The sequence below is a fragment of the Nilaparvata lugens genome, chromosome 14 (assembly GCF_014356525.2).
Source record: "Nilaparvata lugens isolate BPH chromosome 14, ASM1435652v1, whole genome shotgun sequence".
NCBI lineage: Eukaryota > Metazoa > Arthropoda > Insecta > Hemiptera > Delphacidae > Nilaparvata > Nilaparvata lugens.
The window spans coordinates 12,568,608-12,593,916 of record NC_052517.1 but is presented as its reverse complement, the minus strand read 5'-3'; the positions used below and the strand labels follow the sequence as shown (position 1 = coordinate 12,593,916).

At 35.2% G+C, this 25,309-nt stretch overlaps 1 protein-coding gene across 3 annotated transcripts in view; it reads right to left on the bottom strand.

Moving 5' to 3' along the window:
* The window catches only part of LOC111050932, a 204,077-nt gene extending 178,768 nt beyond the window's left edge, over positions 1-25,309 (bottom strand). For 2 of the 3 annotated variants that reach the window (XM_039440771.1, XM_039440772.1), the window contains exons 1-7: positions 25,168-25,309; positions 18,686-18,860; positions 15,881-15,935; positions 10,906-11,097; positions 7,509-7,668; positions 882-1,077; positions 709-763 (exon numbers count right to left, since the gene is read on the bottom strand). In XM_039440771.1, the coding sequence (XP_039296705.1) occupies positions 709-763; positions 882-1,077; positions 7,509-7,668; positions 10,906-11,097; positions 15,881-15,935; positions 18,686-18,842 (815 nt within the window). In that variant the 5' untranslated portion in view covers positions 18,843-18,860; positions 25,168-25,309. Of the gene's footprint in view, positions 1-708; positions 764-881; positions 1,078-7,508; positions 7,669-10,905; positions 11,098-15,880; positions 15,936-18,685; positions 18,861-25,167 lie in introns of those variants that run through there. The other variant, XM_039440773.1, reaches the window with a different exon arrangement.

The following is a 25,309-nucleotide window of genomic DNA, read 5'->3' as shown; positions in this document are numbered from 1 at the left end:
GATACAAGAACCGCCTTTTAGCGCTCCAGGTGGAAGTTTTGTCAAGAACTACAATCAAGAAATTCCTGATTGGAAACTTGTAAACAAGGTTATGTTTATAGAATGCATGTAGTAATGTCAGCACAAGTGAGTAATGTTTTCTGTTTCTCAATCATTCTTTTCTAGATTATTATGACAAAAAATAGTGTGACCTACTTGGACGTGAATGACTTCTGCAGTGCTTGAGTGAAATTCTAATCTCGGCTAACGCCTCAACTAGAAACAACATTCTCAACTGCAAACGGCCCCTTCTCGTCCTTTTGACTTGAGATACTATTGTTGCTTTCTCATCAATTTTCTTATTTGGCTGGTTGTAGGGGAGAGATTGGAGAATTAACAAAGAGATACCATTTACAAGCGTCCTGAAGTGGTGGTGGAAGAATTGACTTTTTTTGTCAACATTAAATTGGAGATTTGAGAAAGTTTTAATCTTACACGATTTGGCAACCATGTGATTCCTTCACATGGAGAGTCGAGTCTCAACTTATTCTTTACATACCATTGATGTGCACTTGAAGATGTTTCAGTATGTTATATTGGATGACTATAAATCATGAGCTCCAAGTGACCGAGTAAGTTATATTATAGGATTGGGATATCTATATTCATCCTTATATTAATGGGAATTATAAATTTATCTCAGGTGAAGAGGAGCAGTGTTGAACTCACTTATCATCTATGAATTTCTCCCTCAGATCATCGGAGGGGAGAATCACAAGACCCTCTGGAAAAAATAAAAACACATAACATCAATCATATGAAGCATCAATTTTTGTCAGAATATTGTACAGATATGGATAAATTGATCAGTCTCAGATTTTCTGTTTGATAGGTTATCTCACCAAATTTAACTGGTACAAAGGTTGGTTTGTTGTGTTCAGAAGTCTTTTCCTCGAAATATGAGGTGATTTCAATGAGATGTCTTCGATCCTTGTAACCCTCATAAATTTTGACTCCATTTTGGTGGAAAATGTACTGTATATCCAAAGATTGTTTCGAATTCATTCGAGTCTGTACTCTGTAGAGAGTTTCATCTCCCTGTGGAAGTACCAGAAAGGTTTCAATTCCTCATATTGAAGTGCGGGATTTTCAAATTCTATTACACATTACAGCAAACTTTGATATTTAGAGTTACCCAAGGTGCTGATAGCAATGAAACCTATTTTGTGCAAAACAATCACAGGAAATACAATGATGTCCAAGCATTAAAGACAAAGTGCTGGTTGCAAGAAAGTGTATAAATTTTAATCATGATTAATTCCACAAGAACCAATCAGAGAAGCATTCTTATCAAAAAGGCCTTCTCTGATTGGTTCTTTTGAAATTAATCACAGTTAAAATTCAACTGGTGTTGGACAACAGAACCTTTGTCTAGAGGTATTGTCTAAAGGCTCTCATTCATTGTCATGGTCCACGTTATGATGGCAGTTGAGAAAGATGAAAGAACAGTGTTGCCAATATTATCTGCCTTGCCAACACCATCAATACAGGATAACTGGCTGATACCAGTATACAGAGTGGGTGAAATGTCCGAGAACGGCTCAATATCTCATACACAAAGTTAATTTGATGGTGGGTGTGATTGGGGATCCTACTCAAATTGAAAATACTACTTTACTGTGACTTTAAAAATCTGAAGCACCATCTTGGATCCGCCATATTGAATGCAACTTTGTTTTTTAAAATGGGAAGGTGGTCATGCAATACATGATTTCGATACGGAGTTCTAAGAAAAAATGAATGGTGGAAACTGCACATCGATATCTCGAACCGTTCAGAAGATATTATTCTCATTATCAATCAGTACTATTCAAAGCAGAAAAGAGTGGAAAAGTATGAGAACGGCTTAGTATCTCATAAGAGATTGTGATTCCAAGGTGAGTGTAATTGGGGATGTCTCTCAAATTGAAAATACTACTTCACTATGACTTCAAAAATCTGGTCTGCCATCTTGAATCCGCCTTATTGAATGCAGCTTTATTTTTTTAATGGGAAGGTTGTCATGCGATACATGATTTTCATACGAAATTTCAATAAAAAAAAATGGCAGAAACCGAATATCATTATATCAAACCGTTCAAGAGATATTCACATTATTAATCAATACCACTTATGTATTTAATTTCTGATATGCATGATATTGATTAATAATGTGAATATCTTCTTGATAGTTTGAGATATCGTTATGCGGTTTTCTCCATTCATTTTTCCTTGAAATTTTGTATCGGAATCATGTGTTGCATGACCACCTTCCTATTTTAAAAAAAGTTGCATTCAATATCACGGATCCAAGATTGCGGACTAGGATTTTGAAGTCATAGTAAAGTGGTATTTTCAATAAGTTCGAGTAAGATCCCCAATGACACCCACCATCAAATAACCTTCGTCTATGAGATATTAAGCCGTTCTCGGACTTTTCACCCATTCTGTATATAACTGATGTGATATAGTCCAGTCACAAATGTCATGAATAAGGCACTCCAAAGTCATTGTTGGGTAACAGCCGTGGAAGATTTCTTAATTCCTTCGTTAGGTCTAGCATAATAAGGATCATGATGATGATAACTTGAAATCACAGGCAAACACCTCGGAAACATGATGGCCGCCAAAATTTTCAGGGTTTAACTATAACGCTTGTATTTCAATAACCTTCCAAGATAGTCAACCGTTTCTTAGACAAAAATATTATATAAATCTTCCTCTACAATTTTTGTTCTATGAAATTTCCCTCTAGAACCCTAGTTGTTTTAGTTATAACCTTCAAAAGCCCTAAAAAGAACTTTTTTCTAAATTTTTTCAAATTTTATTGGATTATAACTTTTCTTGTGCAAGAGATACAGAGAAATTCCAAATCCATGTAAACCATAGTAAAAGTTGTTGGAATTAGATAAATCTTTCGGATATTGTAGTATAATTATTTTGGAGCTTCCAGATGGCTGAATTGATCCAATATTTTTGCCGCCATCTTGTTTTTCATGATGACAAACATTTTTGAGATTGCCATCATGGAAAATCTCTTTCTACATAAAATATAATGACAAAGAGCCTTATACCATTCTCAAGTCTGTACCTTAAACGAGTCATGAGTTACACGGTTTTCTAATTATTGGGATTGGCGTTTGGTGGAAAAAGGGTGTTTTCCGCTGCAAACAGTGCTTTTCACTATTTTCTCGATGACGCCCCAGCCGTGGAATATGGACTTACAGCCTCCAACCAGATGTCATTTTAAAGCTTTGGAAATATTCTAAAACACTGTACCGATAACATCATTGTATGTCCAACGTGCATACATTTACAGGGTGGAAAGTGGAATATTGTCCCTGATGAGACGATTCTCTCGAAAATCATAGTTTGGTTAATTCTTAACACTCAAGTGATAAAACCAATTCGATATCTCTCACAATAACTGAATAGCAAGTGACATACACATTTCTGTCAATGATAACCTTGAACATCTTGAACATTTCAATGATGTCGAATATTTTCGTTGTTCTCATCATTACCACTATTCTTCTTCGGCTAGTTGTAACGAAGAGATTGAGACCATTTGCAAGTCTCTATCTTGAAGTAGTCATAAAAAAAAAGTTCCAGCTCAAGCATATGAAAAAACACACCTGTAATCATGCAGGGTTTTCTTTGGAGTGCGTTGGAGAACTCATTTTTTGACGTACCATACAGCGCATTAAGAAAAATATTGTTCTTGAGTTGAAAAACGCTCTGAATTACATAGATTGACTTTGAGACTGTCACAGCTAGCCAAAGGGATTGTCTCGCGGCTAACGCTGACTTTGAGACTCCTGTGGCGCCTTTCCTTGAATAAAGCACCATTGATTCTTCTAATGCAAAACCAAAATATTCTACTATACATATTTGAAATGACCCAAATGTCCCAATGTTGTTTTAAAACAACAAACCCCTAGGGGCCCCTGGAGGGTGAGAAAAATTTGGGGAAAATTATTTTCTCATTTTTAAGAGTGTTTTGAAACATAAAAACACCAGAATAATTTTTTCATCTTGTTTTTTCATAAATTGGGATAGAAAGGGCTAAAGGTATTTTATTAGAAGAGTGACGAGTCAATACATATCAGAAGTTCTATAAATCAAAGAAGTATAAAATCTAGGCTAGTATTACATATTCATATAATCTTTAATTTCTGCAATATAATTTGCAATAGTTTGTTGTAGCTCTGATTCACTAGATGAATTGCTCTATTTATTCCATCAGGTGCCGAATCTTGCACCCTGAGATAAAATATATATCCATTGCAAAGAAATCTATCAGATACTATAGAATTTAATATATATATTTGGATTAATGGTTGTCAATTTATCAAGCTGATTTTTAAGGAATCTATTTTGAATGGAATTGTCCAAGTCGACAAGTATTGGCAAGCTGATATCGCAGCTACATGCAAATGGATGCATATGATTATAAAATGAAAGCACATGGTAACGTTTCGTGCCATAGAATTTAGAGAATAGTATTTAGCCTGTGATATTTTATTGATTTCGATTATTGTTCTATTTTTATATTATATATTTTTTATCGCTCTATATATTTTCTGCTATGATTTATTTTTTGCAATATTTGTCAATATATGTATCAAATTGTTTATGGTGTGCAATTTATTTTAATTCCTCAATACTATAGGATAAGTACCATATATATATATATAATATATATATATATATATATATATATATATATATATATATATATAAATATTTATATATATATATTTTTTTTTCAATGAATTATCAGAATTATTGTGGAAGCTCATATCTGGGCCTATAAAGATCTCTATGAGACTGTATCCTATTAAAAACCACGACCTAATTTTTATAATTATATTAAAATATTTCATGCTCTACCGACTGACGCCAAGCAGGAGGCTAATCGTTATTTAAATATAAAAAATAACGTGACAGCCCTTATCGGATGTCCTAGCAGCAGTGATCGATGCGGGATTGAATGATCACAGAGCCGTCTGTGCTGCAATACCGTCAAAGAGAATCTGCCATACTCATAGTGTCACTGAGACTTCCAAAATAGATTATGTCATGCTAAATAGGCTACTTGGGCTGGAGGACTGGATTCTGGATGTCTGTTTATAATGATGTAGAAGTACATTCAGCTTACTCAGCTTTTCTGAATACTTTACAGACACACATACAGTCTTCCAGTATAAACATAGAGACAGTCAGGGCAAGAAACCACTGTTCTAGGGCACTCAAGCCTTGGATGACTGCTGGCTTAGTTCAGGCTATTGGAATTAGGGATAAATTATTTCAAATGATGAAAAGGGACCGAAACAATATATTAGCAGAGAGAAATTTCAGGAAGTTCAAGGATAAAGTACATAAATGGATTAAGGAGGCAAAGGAGAATTACTATTTGGCCCTTCTCCATATTGCCAGGGGTGTGATAGCAAAAAACAATGGACAATTATCAATGGATTGGGAAGGGAGAAAACTAAGAAATTCATGAATTTTGTTGGAAAGAGAGAACTTATATCGGATGAAAAGGAAGTAGCAGAGGAACTGAATAATTATTTTATAAATGCGGCAAAATCGGATTCATCCACTCCCAACCCGCCAATAGAGGCCAAGAATGTCTTTCACAGGTCTTTCAATATCAAGCATAGTCCAAGATCAATTCCTCTGCTATCTATCTTCTCTGAACTATTTGAAAAACTAGTGAAGCCTAGTCTTATAACTTTTCTCCATTCAACAGATTTTTTGTCCGTAATCAATTTGGATTCAGAGAGGGATTAAGTACTGAGCTAGCTCTGCTCAAGTTTCTCTCTGAAGTCCATTCCAATATCAATAATAAAGATGTTTCAAGAGTCTCAGCACTGTTTCTGGACATTCATAAGGCTTCTGTGTTGGACATTCGGTGAAACATGTTTGTGTTGGGGCTCCACAGGGATCTGTTTTAGGACCCATTTTATTTTTTATATTCATGGACGATTTCTATCTTGGGCCCCTCTATGGAATCATAGCCACTTTTGCAGATCATACTGCCTTCAACTATGGTGCAGACTGCTTAAAGAATTTGAAGGTTCAGATGCAGTCTGATCTCAATCTGTTATCCCTGTGGTTTTCTTTTAATAAGCTGAAACTCAATGCTGACAAAACAACATACTTATAAATATTCCAATTTATGAATCATTCACCTTCGAGAAACCACTCAATTACCACAACATTCACTGCCTCAATCATGATAGCTGTAACTTTTTAATATATTACAATCCAGTCAAGTAAAATATTTGGGTATATCTATGGATGATGATCTTCTGTGGAGGAGCCATGTGCGGATGTTGAAAATAGCCTGTGCATGCTTCTTCATAGATTCTACCATATTATAAAAAATGTATGCCCGATTTATATTCTGAAAAATGTTTACTTTTCACTTGCGCATCCCAGACTTCCATAATTATTATGGCATATCATGTTGAGGATGTACTTACATTACTCACTTGAAACCACTAATAAGCGTCTACAGAGATCCTTGCTTAATTTCCTGCATGAAGCTTATTTCTCGCTCCAATCTCTCCAACAATTTGAGGATTCTTAGCCTAAGATCATTATACATATTCAAAGTACTCATGCAGTTTTATTGGGCATGTGGGAACTTGGGGAATACAGTGGTTCAGCTGAGCATGCGCCTCTTAGTCGGATGGCTGGTCAGGTTAGATTGCCAAGAACCAATTCAACTTTTTTTTAGAAAATCGTTTCTATTCTTGGAAGGAAAATTTTGTAATAGACTGCCCTCATCCATTGTGCATAGTGACTCACCACACCTGTTCAAACGTAATTTGAAGATTTTCCTGTTAAATCTGAGTGAAGAAGATGTAGAAAGTATGTATAATATAAACTGTATGATTAATAGTTTTTAGCTTCGGATTTCTAATGAGATTAATGGTTTCCAATATGGTAAATTTTTAACAAATAGTGTGAAAACTGTTATAATTCATGAATATTATTGTAATGTTGTGATTGGATGCCATTTTTTCAATTGTTATTATCATTCTTAGTCTTGAATAGTTTCTATTTTCACTAGTAAATGGTTTTGTAAAACATCATCCACTTGTGTTTTGTAATAATTTATTTTGTGTGAAACCAAACAATCTTAAGTGTTTACACAGAATAGAATAGATTTCAAAAGTGTGCACCCAACTGCATGGATCGGTTCATGTCAGTCATCCCATGGGAACACTAGCGGTGCACTGTAAAAAGCTGGTTAGGCACCGCAGCAATTTTGTGGTGCACAAGGGGCAGTGGATCTGGTCCTCCTAGAACTTACTCAATGGGACGCGGACTGTAGTAATAATGATTTGATTGATCTTTCAAAGAGAGGAAGTGTTTTTGTCTGATAGAACCTTGTTCAAAAATATTGGATTCAAGGAAGTTATCTATTCCTTGAATACTGGCACACAATGTAACTCTAAAAAAAAGTTTCAACTTACTTCACATCTCCATATTTTATTTATCATGTTCTCAAAGTACGAATCCAAATTGGTTATTAGAGAAGGAAGAACCTTTTCCCCATCACTTCTTCGTAGGAAAATGACTTCTGGTTCAATCTTTTCATCACTCACTCCTCCAGGAAGAGAACTCGGTTGACACCTTTACAATAGAAAACTTTTAGTTGGAAGAACAAAAATATTGTAGTAGCAAAATACATATTGTTCCAGAGCAGAAATAGTAGTGGAGAACAATGAATAATACCAGAGAAAATAACATCACAGGCCATCAATACATCACACACGGCCGTCATAGTCCAGTCAAAACAGTAATGGGAGAGTGATTGTGCTTGCATTTATAAAGTATTTCTGATTTTTCAATATTTTGTTTGGATACATAATAGTAGTCCAGAATCAATCTCAAGCGAAATTCCCTTGTGCAAGATACATGGTGACACAAAACCATGTATTTTTGGGTCATTTCCAGTTTTATCCACCAAATCCTGCCATCATAGAGAGAAAGTTGCTCCTGCTTTTTTGTAGACCAGTAAATAATAACATTGCATTCGGTGATTGTATTCCAGTCAACAAAAGATTATAGAGATAAAAGTTTGGAACACAATTTTTGACCCTGCAGCACTTTTAGGGATAGTAAGGGGGTGAACATATCAAAATACCTTACTCCTACACACTGTGCTAAGGGGGTGGGAGTGGTTTGAAAGTACCATATTTTGCACATATCTCGAACAATATGTGTCATTCGGGAATTTTCAACGAATACAAAATTGAAGCTCACAAATAAGTCTACAAGTTCCATTTCTAACATTTTTCTATATCTCTTTTGGTTTTCTAGGTATGAGCTCTCGAAGGTGTCACATTAAAAATAAAAACTCCTCCTAGTTCGATTTTCCATCTTTTTGGCCTTATAACTTCTAAACGATTGATTGAACCCGTGCTAATTATGAGCTCATGGAGCATCATATTCTCTTCAATTTAATGTATTATTCCATTGTTTTACGCATCTCCCTACGATTGTTGCAGCCACTATAATTATATAGTGTTGAGTGTAAAAACTTCAGTGTAACAACAATATATCAATCGACGTGGAGATTTGGAGGGAGAGTTTGGGAAAAAAATTGACTCCACAGCTACATTTGGACCAGTTGAAAGGTGAACATAGCAAAAGTCAATATCCCTACCCCTTTTGTTTGAGGGATGAGGATGGTTTAAATGTTTTTTTTCCATTCCTGGCTTACACGCATTCATCTTGGAAACAATGCATTTCAGCAGAATAACTACTTGAACGAACATTGAGCTAGATAAATTCCCTACAAGTTTTGTACAGTTGAGTTTTGTGATATCTCTTTCAGTTCTCGAGATATCCACTTAAAAAAGTGTGAAATCTTTGAAAATACAGCTTTTCTCCCAAGCTTTTGCACTTTCAGGGCTTATCACTCAACAACAATGCATCAAAGAAATAAGTAATGGACGTTGTGTTGTAGAGGATTTAATTTGATGTATTATTTCACCATCTTATGCTTGCAAACAATCGTTATAGCAGCTTTGGCGTTGATTGTGGAATCCCAAATACAACAACAATATCATTCGACAATGTAATTTGGACACAATTTCTGGAACACAACTTTTGACTCTGCAGCTCCATTGGGCCTATAATTGGGAGTATTGGTTATAGTTAGGAGCTGAACATATTGAAAATCCTCATCTCCAACCCCTGTGCTGAAGGTGGAATACCATCAACTTGACACTTTTGTTGCTGTATTGAGAATTTTACACTTTTTCCCTCTATACCTTTTTTGAGCATTCGTTGCCTGGACTATTAGTATCTCAATCGAGTTCTGAGTTACGATTTTTCATGAGTGAAATTCTCAGAATTATTCTCCCGAATTTCAGTTTTCAATCATATATCATTAGTTTTTAATATCATTTGATTATCACCCTTAAAATAATTGATTCGAAATCCCTTTGGGTGTAATTTTGTGCTCTACAAACTGAGACCAGGTAGAGTGCTCTATCAAATATGGATTTGCAGGTGCACCTGACAACAATGCTCCTTGTATTTTGAAAACACCTGATTTCTAGCTTCATTCATCATCAAGGCGGTAGCGTGGAGGTTTTTGGGCCACCCAAGCACAAGGAAATTTCGCATTGGAATGTTGGTTTTGGAATCTTTTCATGTATTTAAACAGTATACTTGAAATCAGAACTACAATAAATATTGCAAGCACTAATGTATATGATGACTGAAGGAGCCACCAAGTGATGTCATAATATAGAATCAAATTGAGGCATATCAAACTAATGCTTGGAATCGCTTCCAGATGCACAACCAAGAGTGTGGTGGCAGTGAGGCCCTTTTCATTTGTTGAGCAAACACGAATCAAAATATTTTCCTCAACGTGCTGAACCCGAATCTGCAATAATTAGAATTTTCTCATTATCATTTTTACCAGATTCAGGATTTTGTTGGTAGATCTTTATTGAAAATATCTGCACGGATGCCTGAAGAAAATCGTTCCTAAGGCAATTTGATGAAATCTGCATGCGAGCAGAGTTTTCTTGGAACATCAGCTGGCAGATGCCCAAATTTCGGTGTTAACACCCAAATAATTTTTGTAGCTCTGCAGAGCTACAGATTTTGATGTGAGCATTGTTGTCATAAGGCAACTGACTGACATGAAATTATTGTCTCTGTATAAACACTTCAGGTCAATTGTCTTTCCAACTGTCCCGACAATTGGCCCGAAATTCAACTGTTTTCGGAGTAGACTATGGGCAGTCAATTGGGTCCAGCGAGCCACGCATCACTCAGAATCTCAGTTGTTGCGACAATTGGTGCCGTGTGAATGGTGTAGGCCAGTAGCTCTGTCTTGGTTTTGCCAGTTCAGCTGTTTAGTCACAACAGATGACGAGAGCTCGGACATAATTGGCTGCCAACTGACAGGATTTGAGTCAGCTGTATAATCTTCAGTTTTCGACTGTTGTGGCAATAGTTGGCCCCATCTTCTCGTTTAACTGGCCTGTCCTCCAAAAATCCGCAACCACGTGATGATAACTGTCTCGCCAGTCGGCATCATATGAACTAGGCTCAATTCTGATCCACCAGCTGATTGCACGAGCAAGTAATCTTATTGAATGCCACTAAGATATAAGCTATCAGCATTCAGTGACTATATGAATCAACATGAACAAAAGTGATTGCAAAACCAAACTCTTCATCAAATCAGGAATTTCTGCCTTACAAGATAGAACCCACTGTCACTATTCAACAAACAGATAAACTCACAATACCTTCAATCACTTTACTTTTTTCTCAATTTTCTATCTCCTAATGTTTTAAAAATATTGTTGAAAATCCATGATAATTTTTCGTGATATTCACCGTATCGTCATTTGAAATCTTCTGCCTTCTTTGTCTTCATCTGGCTTTATCCCGGGATGAGGTTCTCCAATTTCCAGAATATTTTCAACTTTCGGATAATCTCCAAATTGCCCAGAAAAGATGAAGGTGGTTTTGGAGAATTCATTGTCATTCAAAATATAATTGACATCTTGAATCTTCGGCTCCCCCACACTAAACAAAGTATGAACACGTTACAATGGAAGACTCATTTTAACAAAACAAATAATACGTGAATCAACATGAGTATGAACAGGCTTATACAAGACGTGAATAGGAGGGCCATTCAACAAGTAATAATACAATTCACTACTTCTCGAAAATGATTTAGTTGAAACAAGAAAACTTGATCACAACTTGTTTTCCAATTTCAATACATGATAATAAGAGAAGTTAAAGTTGATAACATCAGATAGTGTGTCCATGGATTGACAGCCAGTTGTTTAATTGCAAAAATACAACATTCTATACTTGTGTTCGCCTGAAAGGAATGATTAAGTGGATAAATAATATCTCCAGGAGTTTCTTCATTATTTGATTTGAGTGAAAATTCATCTATTACCTTGGGATTGTGTGGGAACAGTTAAAAGTGAAGTAATTTTATTCATCCATTTGATAATTCCATAAAACTAAATCAATGTGGAACAATAGCCGGCTGTACTTTGAACAACATCGGCTGTTAGTCAGCGGAAACTGCTGCCTCAGCGGTCAGTGTTGTCTTTCTGGGTGCCATCCAGAACATCTCTGTGTGATTGTCACTCACAAAGGAAATTGATGTTCTTATTAATTTTCCCCCCAATTGATAATTCCCTGGTGAATTATTTGAGGGCGCCAGCTTACGGACCAAGTTGCCAAGAATTTTCCACAACGTGTGGAAAATTTCGGAGGGCTCTTGGTCAGTCAGTGGTATGCTATGACGAGGTACGGACGGGTTCTGGGAATGTTTAGGGCTATCTGTTTGGCAATTTGGGGTGAGTGATCACGGAAAAAAGTTATCAGTATTTGATTTGCTACTTTGGTGGAATCTTGAGGAGCCCATTATTATATTTTCTGTTGATTGAGATTTTAATACTACTTTATTCCAAAGTTCAAAATTTGCTTTCTGAATTTTTGTCCTTTGTGATACCCTGAACACCAAAAGGTACAGTGGGCAATTGTTCAAAAAAGGGGTCAGGCATATTCCTCTCTTGTGTTTATCAATTGAGTTTATTCTCGATTCTCTTATTCATTATTATAAACGATGTCAATCCCGGGACTGATTTCCAATCCTGTTATTTCGAGATTATCCAATATCAATCCCGGGATCCCGGGACTGATCCCGGGATTGGCGAAAAGTTTCATGCATTTTCATTCAATTGATCCTCCTCAATTACATGTTCAGTAACAGTGTGTGCAGATAAAGAAGAGCTCATGAGAGAGGGAGAGGATATTATTTAAATGAAACATTACTTACAAAAATATTAAAATTAAACATTCTACTCCTATAAAATATGTCTTCAAGATTGGGAGTAACTTTTTTCAAAAGCTGTTCCACTACTAAATGAAATTTTGTAGAGCCAACTGTATTATTCACATCAACTAGCTATTCTACTTATGATAGAGAAAGAGAAGATATAATTATCATGATGAATCATTAGACAGATAAGAGAGTTAATAGATGGTGCTTGTTTATTTCTGATTTCTAAAGTCTTTTCAAAGTTCTGAGTGCATTTCAAGGAAATTACATCGAGAAGAGACTCGACTCTAGTAGAGAGAATGTGTTTCCAAATGGTGACACTCAGACCAGTCGATTCTAGTCTCCGCGACCTCATCATTCTAAACACATGCCCTCGACTAGAGTCGAGTCTCTTCTCGACCTGAGTCGCATGTGAGTTGAGCCTTAGAACAATAAATTAGCCATGAAAAACTCATATTCATCACTGTAGATGAATAATTCTATATTGAATTTTTTTGGAAAAATACTATTCATAATTTCAGGTCTTCTAATCCCGAAAAACCCGGGATTGTTAAGCATCAAAAATGGACCGGGATCCCGGGATCGACATACCTAATTATTATATATGGAGAAGTAGGAGGATAAAATTATAGTAGCCTATAATATAAAGATAATGTTGAGAGGATTAAGATACCGGTAAGCTTTAGGCATTGGTATCAAATTTTGAGTCATTTTAATCGTGTTAGGAATAGGTTTCGTTTCATGGGAGATTATAACGATTTGTGGACATTTTTATTTTTGAAGTAATTCTGTTAGAATTGGGCTCTGTTTTATTTGATGAATTTGGCGATTATTGGATATTTAGCGTAAACAGTTCACGGACAGTTCAGCGCGGACTTGGGTTTGATGTTTATGACAGCTACTGTGTTTGTACATTGATGAAGTTGCGTGATTGATTCCCCGCTTAACGAACCTCGGTCAAGGCATTTGAACATGGTTGAAGTATATCAGCTGGTCAAATCAGAAATAATTTGTTCCACCAACACCAGTTTCTTTTGACCTCGGTCAAACCAAAATGGTTTAGTTTGACTGCCGCCCAACGGGCGATCAAATTATCTGAACACGATCAAAAGACTGGTTCGATCAATTACCCTGCTTGTTTGTGGGTTATGTTTTTGACGCAATGAAAAATTTCAAAGTTTTAAGTGCGATTGATTTAGTTGTAGTAACTTATTTTTAGTAGGTTCGTTGTCGAAATCTTTTAATTAGTAAATTGTTATAGTATAGGAAATAAAGGAAGATTTTGAAAAAGATTTGCTTTACTCTTTTATTACACAGTAGGCCTATGTTATTTAATTCTTACATCAACCAATGTATCTCATTAGAATTGGAATGTTCTTTTGTTTATGAAAGAAATTATAAAACATTATGGTGATTAGATCACTTTATACAAGAGTATTCAATTCATATTTGAAATATCATTATTAATTACTCTAGATGTGTGACTATACAAAATGTCTGTGCCATGGGCGTATATAAGAAGGGGGCCTAGGGGATCCTCCCCGAAGTGATGAATATGAAGAACAATCAGTACAGTAATTACAGAAAAAATACAGTAATCTGAATTTTTGACGGCCTGACGGTAAAGTGAAAAAAGCATTCAGCGCAAATTATCCTCTGAATATAAGCAGCAAAACTGATATTGAGTATCATGAGGTGCTACCATCTATCTACTATATTATTACAGCATTCAATTTGGATTTTCGTTCAATAATAATTATTAATTCATTAGCATTTGAATAATCGCAATATCTCAGTAATTTTCATCAATTAAAATCAGATGTAGCCAATAGCAAGCCAGCAAAAATTTTGGCCAACTTTAGAAAAGTACAGCTACAAGAGTTGACCATGTTCAGATTTGACCGAGGAAGTTCTGATCAATCCCGAGGTTGGTGGAACAGTTGTATGTTTGAATGAGTGATCAAATTTTGACTACGGTCTAATCGACCATGGCTAGACTATATTTGATCAAGGTTGGTGAAACAGGGCATTATTAATTTATTTCTGAAATATTCGTTCATGTTATCTGAGAAACTCTTTGTGTAAGAAATTTATTTCGATCTTTATTATCATAGTTGTCTGTCATTTTGTTAGCTCTAGGGTGTGTTGAGACAATATTGCCAATCATTTAGTTTTAATTGGAATGCCATAATTTGCTTAAACATTAATCTAGGTACCTTAAATTTATACCTTATACGTTGATATAACTCTACCTAGAAATTCACTTGAATCATATTGAATTGAATAATCATTACTTTGACTTGGAACTTTTATGGCTGATAGATTTTTATTGACAAGTTTGTCTAATTGTTCAGTTTGTTCCCAATTCTCTCTATGATCAACCTGTAGGATATGGTCGTGTAGCACATTAAATTGTTTAGAGCTGTAGAAGTTGAGCTCTTTATTTCGCAAGATTGAGTAGTGTTTTATTGTTAAATTGGCTATTCAAGTTTGATTTTAATGTTAGTTTAGGTTGCAAAATTCCAGATTATTTGTGAATTTTATGAGCACTGCGTTATTGAAACAATTCTATATATGTTTATTAAATTCAAAAATCTCTGTAAAACGTTTGTTTTTTGTTGAAATTGGTGAATTGGACATGGAGTCTGGAAGTTAATTAACTGCTGAACTTAATACAGCTATTCCGTAGAAGGATTCCTTCTTTTTTTTAAAACTCACTGGATTCGAATTTATCTAGAATCATCATTGTAATTTTATCGAAATTTATAGTAGTTCGATTTTGCCGGTTTTGGCACAGATCTGAATAGTAGTAGTATAAAAGTGTCTATTCTGACCCTTAGTAATTCACATTGCATTCATTGATCTTTTATCAATCTAAACTTGAACTTATCTAAAATCAACTTTGAAATTCCATCAAAAATTTATAGCAGTTTGATTTTTCCAGTTCTGGCTCAGATCTGAATAGTAGTAGTATGAAAGTGTCCATTCTGACCCTTAGTCATTCCCCATATATTTTGCATTCATTGATCTTTTATCAAAATCAACTTGAAAATCTTTTTCTTTTTATAACATCCTTCAATTTGGAAGGGAATCAATTTTTACATTTAAATATTTCTGCATATAAGTATCAACTTAGCAACTAAGGTGAAATTCTGAAGTAATTCAATAGATTGTAAATCAGTTAGACGAAATACCAATTTGGGAAATTCTCCAAGGAAATTTGTGCACCAGGAAGGAAGGGTGGAGAATAAAGAGCGTTGTTCTGTAACCAGTGCTTTTATGACCAATGCGTCATCCATCTCGGGCTGAAACCTATTTTTCCAATACTGGACCACAAAGCTTCTTATTATTGAGTAGGGAATCATTTGAAAAACAGCTGATACTTGCATAACATGCACAAAATACATGTTTTGCTCATGGTTTTCCTTTTTGAAAATGATTCCAAATGATAATATAGCAGTCAGCAATATCCCAAATATTAATATTATATCAAGTACTCACTGAATAGGATGTAGGTGAACATCCTCAGATGATTCATCAAATTCAAGTCCACCATCTGGAAAATTATAGAAAAATATTATAAAGAAGATGAATGATGATCCAACAAGTGTCAACTCAGCAGTTCCATACTTTCAACAGAGGGAATAAAGATGTAGAATTTTGCTATGTTTATCTACCAATTTGTTCAAATTGAGCTGCAAAGTCAAATATTGGGTCACAGACACCCACTTCAAATTTCTATGTCAAATGATCAATTATTGCTGCATCATTGTAAATTTCACCCCCTTCATTGAAGTTGCTATAATATTTAATGGATCAAGAACTTGGAACAGTTGACCTTCCAGTCATGACTCTATTTTTTTCTGACATTAGTCATGACCCTGGGTCCCAGGGACCCACTCCTTTCATATTGAATATCTGAATGATTGAATTTCAAGATATAATATTATTCTAATGTGTGCAAGGGTTATTGATGAACACAACAATAGCTTATTCAAAACAGAAATTGATGTTTATTATGATTATAAAAATAAATTTATAAAACCTTGCATTTCAAGGGTAGTGAAAAGTAACGTTCTGTTATTATTTTATATAGAGTGAACAAAGAATCATCGTAATAATTACCATGATGGATCTTACATGCAACACTACTAGAGAGATGAGGAAAAAATTGGAAGGTCATAGTCAACTCTTAGGTTGGTTTTTACTCTACCCTCAAGTTCATGTTGCACAATCTTTGCAAAACCTAAGAAATTATAGTGATGAATACTATTATAGATTCTAAAACCTTCATGGAACACCACTAGAAACATGAAAAATATATAAGGTAATATAAAGTTTCAGTATCCCTGGGATCACATGAAGCTCATTGGTTCCACTATCATCTTAATCAGGGTCAGTATTCTTATCTCCAACTATGAATCCATTCTTATCATCACTAATGTCATTGGAATAGAAATCTAGAAGTGAATTTGTACATTCCTCGAAGTCTCTGTTCAAAATGTATATTTTGACTGCTTGAACCCAATCACTATTGCATGAAGATGTGCATTTAAAGAAAATTAAAAAAGGTACGTTAGTCCTGACCCTTGAGTCCCAGGGACTCAGAAGCATCATTTCACAAGAACAACAAGTTACAGAGCACTTACACTCTACATCAAGTTTGAGTGTCTACTGACAGGAATTTAGATGAATCACAAAAGACAGTAAATCAAATGGAAGAAAAAATATAACTAAAACAAAAATTGCCTGGGTTCCTGGGAACCAGAGTAATGACAAAAAGGTTAAATGATACATCATTTCAAGAAGAATTTAATGCTCTATGTACTGACAATAAGCATTTTTTTGTATGATGCAGTGTTGGAGAGTTATAAGCCCTATGAGAGCAAAAAAATGCATTAAAACCAGTTATTTTAACTATTGCACTCCGTCAAGAGCAAATATCTCAGGGACTGTTGGGAATATCACTGAGCAAGAAGTTCAGAGGATTTATTGAGCTTCATTCTCAAATCATAAGTTATGTCGGTTGAATGCATTGCTCTCAAGATATGAGCGCAGTAGCAAAAAGCTGAAAAGTGCAAATTTTAACCCACCCACATGTTATGTCTAATGAACAATGATAACAGCTGATTTGAACTGCCGCTACTCCGAAGTTATAAACAAAATGTTCATTTTTCCATCCTTAAAGATCCTGCTTGATTGAACAGAGCTTGACAAACACATATGTTTATGTCAGAACATATAAGTGATGTATAGAACAATCAAATAGAATTCATGAGGAATATGAGAAATTAACATTTTGTTAATCACTTTGGTGTAGACACAGCTAAACCAATTTGAAAATTGATGATTTACAAAGACAAAAAATGGCTATTTTGCATTGCATCATGGGATTGTGTCCTTGGTTTCATAGACCTTGAGTGCTTTCAAGGTTCATAGAAATCAAGGTCCATATAAACCGAGGTCCATAGTATTTATAGACCTTGAGTGCTCCTAACTGCTTCAGTGTTCCAGGTAGGAATGTTGTCAACTACAACCACAAAACTCCTTATTCAAAATAATTCAAAACTATAATAATGTTTATGCAATCCATTTAGTAACCACAGCAGCATCAGGTAATGCTTTCTGTTCTACATTTTTTTCCCTTTAATTATTATGACAAATGATAACATACATGATTTGCAAAGAAACATTTTCACTTATTCATATAATTTGTTTAGTCATAGCCTACTCATTCATGAATGTGATCTGAATTCTTCCTCCCTCAACACTTAAACTGTGGTAACAGTCCTGAGGAAATCAATAGAACCATGAACTTACTGAACTGAATATAATTTGATGATCTATAAGATCATGATCAGCACAGATTTTTTTCATGAGTTGCAATGTTATGAAGCAAAGAATGAAAAGCAACTGGAAGCAGCACTTTCATATTTTCTTGAAAAAATGTCACACTTCCAAGAGCAAATGATTTTTCTCAGAAACTATAAAAGATACAGGAACATTCAACACATTAAACAAGTGGGACCTTTTGTAAGCTTCAGCTTGTATGGGCCGATCATGACTCTAAGGGTCATAACTCTGGAAGGATGCCCTAAATAGAGAAAAATGTTACCTTTAAACCACTGAAATTCCCTCAACAAATGGGTAAGGAGTTGGAACATTTGATAGGTTTATTCTCCAACTTCCCAAAACAGAGCTACATGCTCAAAAATAGTATTCCAAACATATCCCTCAATAATCTGTCATTGGCTGGACATTAATCATATTTTGGATATTGTGAAAAGGATGAATTCAAATACTCACGAAATATTGTATGAGTGTAATCCTGAGCATTGAGGAATTTCACTTCAGCTATTTCTAACTTTCTCTCATTATCATCTCTAAAAATAGCAATTCCATCAATATATAGAATAGTTCTTATATTCTCAATTCCGTTTAGGTTGAATACAAAATTATTCATAACTCGTAAGACTTTAATCTGTGGAGATGGAGTCATAAGCTTGAAACAGTACAGTAATAATTAGTATACTCAGTAGTAAAATTGATCGATAAAACAAATCTATCAGTCAATAGAACAAAAATAAAAGATATGGAAATATCAGGGAGTCAAACAGGAAGAAATTCCCTGAGACTTGGAATCAATAGTAGGTTGTTTAAAGAGGTGAAAGATTCCTGTTATCTGTGTGTGTTGAATTATTGGATAATCAAAATTTATTTGTTGAATAACTGTATAGAGCAGACAATATTTCCAGAACATAGATCATTATATTAATACATTGATACATTTGATATTATTCTGAACTATAAATAATTGGGTATGGAACAACAGGCATAAAGCCCAAAACTGTACCTTCCAAAGATTTGAATAGAAATTGTACAAAATCAGGTTATGTTTACACTTCATGGTTTTTGTCGAATTTTGAGTTCCTATGGAGTGAGCACTCACGGTGGATTGCAGAGACAATAGAATTCATAACAGCGATATGGAGCTCCCAAAGAACCAGCTCATCAGTAGGAGTACCAGACTTAGAATTGATCAATCCTTGTAGCATGCAACAATGAGTTGAATTCTACCGGGAATGGTCGATAGGTGTCATCTGAACCCTAATACAGCCTATGTGGCCAATCGCGGTATGCTTCTGAATCAAGCGGTGTCCAGTGAATCCTATAGGATTCATATAGTGAATCCTATAGTCCTATCGGCGGACTTCTATAGGGTCCAGAACAGCCTAGCCTACATGAGTCTAAGTGCCTGGTCCAAGTCTAGAATCGTTTTGGTGTCATGAGTCGCATGTAGCTGATGTTGCATATCTCTGCTCGTACCTTTCTGGTACTTTATCTGGGTGACTGGTATGTTCTCCAGCAGAACCCTCATGGTCACTGCAAGTTGCCTGGAACCCAAGAATCTCTTTGTTCTCCGGAATCATTCCAGTGAAATTGGTTTTAAACTGCTGTGGTTGCATGGCACTCCTTGTACCCTCCCTGTACTTTTCTGGCCTGAATGGTGTCTGGTTTGGCCTTCAGACCCAATCTCCACAGGTCTCAGTAAGTGGTTCCTCATCCTCCAAAATCGCTCCAGTGATGATGGTCTCATGCTACTGGGGTCTTGCAACCCTCCTTGTACCTTTCTGGTACGAGTGGTGACTATAACAAGTGATGTACTGGTATGCCAAATGCTCAGACAGGCTATTGCCTGTCCAGGTAGATGAGTCCTCTCCAGGTAGCTGGTGTCATCTATTCTGGACAAATGATGCAGCTCAGGTGCTCAGCTTCTATGCCGCATTGGCTGCAGTGGACCAACTTCAGCTCCTACTCACTGAAGTGTTCTAGACCTCTTGATGCCTGGTGTGGCTGATGTCAGTGAGTTAAACTGATGACTGGTGACATTCATGTGCTCTCCAACTATACTTCACGGACGTGAAGTATATGGAGTATTTCATGGACGTTAAGTACCAGATGTACTTCATGGATGGATGCCTAGTACATGAGTTTGTAGAGTCATGGGACTTCTTACTGTAGTCCGAGAGATATTACTATTAAAATGAAGAGGAAAAACCGAGTTCTCCTCTCACAGTTTGTAGCATGGACGAAGAGGTATGTGGAGAGGAGTGAGCATGCTGGATTCTGACACAGCTGTGGGGAGAATGCTGTTAGGTAGTGACAGCGATTAGTGGAGGAGAGAGCATTGGGCCTCTCAGTCTCCAGAGAGAGAGCCTTGTAAAAAATTATCTCTCGGACTATAGACTCTATATCGAATGAATAGATGCTACTGGTGCAGTCATTTGAATAGAATGACACCTGGAAAAATGCCACTTGAAGTCCAAAACTATATACCTACTGAAAGAAGAGTTGTAGGGAAGCCAAGATGGGTACTGGAACAAGTTAATTGATAAACCCAGTCCTTAAATTGAAGATGATGACTATGGACTCTACAAACTCTCATACAAGACTGCAATCAAAGATACATGGCACAGCTCTCTTCCTGCGGGCAGGGGTGGGGGTGATAAGCATGCTGTTGGAAATGCAGTTGCCCAGTGGCTGATATGAGCATTGGGGCTGTGCAAAGGCTGAAAAAAAAAACTTTCTACTTGTGATATTTTTTTCAAGTTTTTCGATTCATAAACCATCAAGCTATCAAAATGAAAAAGTTTTTTTCGGGAAAACATTTTCTTTCTGATAATTACTTTTTTAGATATGAGCGCCTAAAGTTGAAATTTTCGAGACAGAACATTTCAAATTCGGTAAGATATAAATCCATGAGATTCAGAGGATGGATTCTTCATGGTATTGTTGATCTGGTAAAACAAAAGTTTTCTGAAAATATCAGTTTTTGAAAAAGTTAATCAATTCACCAGAAATAGCTCAACTAAAAGTTATTTTTAGTGAATTGAATAACTATTTTAAAAATCTATATTTTTGGAGAATTTTTGTTTTACTAGATCAACTATACCATGAAGAATCTATCCTTCAAATTTCATGGATTTATATCTTACCGAATTTGAAATGTCCTGTCCTGAAAATTTAAACTATATGCGCTCATATCTCAAAAAGTAATGATAAGAAAGAGAATTTTTTCCCAAAAAAACGTTTCCATTTTGATAGCTTGATGATATATAAATCGAAAAACTTTGAAAAGTATCACGAGTAGAAAGTTTATTTTTAGCCTTTGCCCAGCCTTAACCAGCAGGATTCAAGAATAGATGATTAGTGCTTGGCTACTCCAAATATCCTTCCACAGAACAACTTCCATTAGTTACGAATTCACTTCATGACATGATATTATAGTTTTTTTTTCATTTATTTATACATTTGTTTTAGGTTAAGTTGAGTTGGATTGCTCTAAGTGTCCTTGAAGAAGGAATGGCGATTCTGGCGTATGGTGGGCATTCATGTCCATAACATATCCAAAAATTCAAATTCATATTTGAATAGATTTCCACAAAGAGAAAATGATACAGAACAAGATATAATGAGAATACAAACAGAAATTACAAATTCTCAAAATACTTTACAATGCGTTTGTATAACTTACTAGTAGCCTACACTTCACCATTCCCTTACTTGATAGAGTTGATTATGGATTACTACTGGCAAAATAAAACTTGACCGCCAGTAGGAGTAGGCTCCCAAATTGAAAATCAACATAACTTGATAACTTGTGTAGGTATTGAGGAAAGTATTCTGTGCATCTGATGCGCAAACATTTTGTCAAACTCAGTTAGGCTTCTTTTGGCCAAATTCTACCTCATTTGTGGAAGACTGGTTTTCCACACATGTTGCACTAATAGCTATATAAATTCTGTGAGGACAGGTTTTTGTATCTTCGATTTTATATTGATCTTCCTTTGCTGCTCTATTCTAGGTTAAATTATTCATGTGTCATTGGAATTTTAAATTTTCAGTAGTTAATTTTACTGTTCCTGATTCATGTAACACTGTCAAACAGCTGTTTTCAGTTCAAAACCTCTCCCTGATAACAGAACATGCATGGTGTACAAACATGTTCATCGTGCATGTCCTGTCATTAGTGGCAGGATCCTAGCATGATAAGCATGTATGTTTTACTTGGTTATTTATTTAGGTATTCATGTATGTTCACCGGATCTCAAAAACGGCTCCAACGATTTTGATGAAATTCGCAATACAGGAGGTTCTCAATATAAAAATTCGATTGCACATGGTCTCATTCCTGAGAAAACTTCCTGAAGGACATGGGAAGTATAATAATTATTCATCTTTGGGAAAATAGCTGATAACTGTTGATAACTGAATATGCCAGTGCCTGTGTGAAAGTGAGACAGAATTAAGTTCAGCTGTTGAACTATTGCAATCAATCAGCTGATCTCACGAAAAGTATTATCTTATAAGTTCTTATCCGGCAGTCAATGAGTTTGGACCGGTGTTTATCGAAGCTTTAAAACAACTCTTAAACGTGTTGCAGCGTATCGGCCACAGGATTACACAGGATTACCTTTGGGGCTTCATTTAGACTATAATGATCTACATGTATTGTGCATGCATGGGTGTTTGCTACACCAGTTATGTTATTGATTTATTTCAATTTGTTTTTGCAATGTTTGTTTTGGTCGAATGAATTATTATTATTATTATTATTTATTACTTATTCGTGAGATATGAACGATAAAATTTGTCTTTTGTGTCTTGTTATATTATGTTGAAATTATTTGTGTGATACGGACGATAAAGGTTGTTTCCAGTTAAACTTATCCGTGTGGTGCGAACGATAAAGTTAGTCTGTAGTTTCTCGTTAAATTTCGTTGAACTTATTTCTGTGGTAATTCTCGTGTGAATAACTTAATTCGTGGGAACAACGTATTTGTGTGATTCTAGCCCTGAACCATAAGTCAAGATGCTGTCTTGGACCCTAATGAAAGTGACTCTTTGGTTTATTATCGCGGGTGAGTGAGTTTATTCTGGCCACTTATATAGATTTATTTTTTGACCGAACCTTCCCTTGAATTTGTAAAAATTACTTCCATTGTATACTAGTTGGCGGCTGGAGTAAGAGATAGGTTGTACTCAAAGATGGTATATAGCTATAGCAAACACTATTCTAGCTATATACTATATCTATATATATGGTATATAGCTATATACTATATCTTTAAACTATTCTTGGTTGTACTGTGCTATTATGATTAAGTATTCTCAAATTTTATTACAAGTTGATAATTACTCTGAATGATACTTGAATTGCTAGTGTTTCTTTGGTGTCAATTGTACCATTAATGAGAAGTCAGTTATAATTTTGTTGAAAATCAATCTGACGATAATTGCATACTTTCATAATGCAGCCAGTAGTTAAATGTGTATAATATCTATGTTTTTTGTCTATGTCTATGGCATTAATTTGGTGTTTTATTAGAATTCGAATTGGATAAGAGTTGCGAAGAATTTTATGTTCCAACGTTGACAGCTGATTGGACATTTTCGCATACTATTGAGGGATATCTATTATCAATTTAGTCGATTTATTCCGTGAATAAAATCTATTTTGTTTCAACACAGTCCTTATATTTCACCAGTCGCCTTGTTCTTAGTAAAGGCATGCTAGACATTTAAGAGGGGGAGTTGAACAGTACTGTTGTGGTCTGCGTCTACTGGAGGAGTTGAATTGTATTGGGCCTCTTTCTCTCTCTCTCAGTGGGTTTGAGATTCCAACCCACTTAAGCTCAGAGGGCATCTCCCAGGGTCATATATAGGCAGGACTGGGCCGACCTCCCACCTATAGTGTGAGGTCCACGTTATAATGACAGTGAAGAAAGATAGGAGAAGAACGTTGCCAAGTCTCTCCATTTTGCCACTGACTGTACACAGCTGCTACTCAATTCATCTCATTAAATTTAATCTGATGATAATTATCATTTCCTTAATAAAATTATCAATTCAATTTCAAATTAATCAAAAAAATATATTTTTCCATAATTTCATTCAAGAATTTGCTTTCATAACTGAGATCAGATTTTTATTTTCATACAAACCTGAAATGGCGGCTAATTTAAAAAACCGTGATACAACAATCTGAATTTCAAAACAACAGAAATTGAGTTATTTGGTAGGTATTATAAATATAGGTATTATTATTATATCCGAATTTCTTTAAAAAATAATAGAAAAATAGGAATCCTATTCGAGAATAAGTAATTTCAATGGATTAATTTTGAAATAACTTTTCAATATTATTTATAGCCTAACTGTAGCATGGATGAAGTCTAGGATGGTTAGTTATCAACTTTTAAAATGTCATTTCAGGTATTTCAATTTGTGTTCCTCATACGGTAATGTTAAAAATTATTTCATTGTTTGAAAAATACATTTTAAATCAATTATACGACTTGTATACTCTAGTATTTTGATAGAATGAAGAAAAAAAATGACGGCTGAGAATTGTTTGTTCAGTTTTGTTCAGTCACTGTCAAAAGTGAATATAAAATATTCTGGCAAATAGACAACATTGCAAAGCGAGAGAGAGATAGTGCTATCTGTTTTGTTGTATGATAGAAAAGGACAGCAAAAGTATTGTCAATCGTACACTGCCATTATAATGTGGACCTCACTATAGGTATGTTTGTGTGCGAACTGGTTGGGCCTGCTACCAGATCTACCAGCCAGTTCGGTTACCAGTTACCAGTTCGCCAGTTAATCATTCTAAAGAATTGTGTTCTATGTATAAATAAATGAATATTAACTATGCTTTTATGATTTTGTACTCGAGACAAAGCTCGGTGCCGTGATATTACTGTACTGAGAATGATCAGTCCTACCCCGCTAGCATCGTCAGTGCATTTCCATACTCTCGTGTTTCCAGCATGATAACTATTTTCCAATTCTGCAACATCACCTTGAGAAGAATATTTGAATTTCTGGACTAGTGTTTTCAGCCGCGTATCAAAGCATATTGTGGGT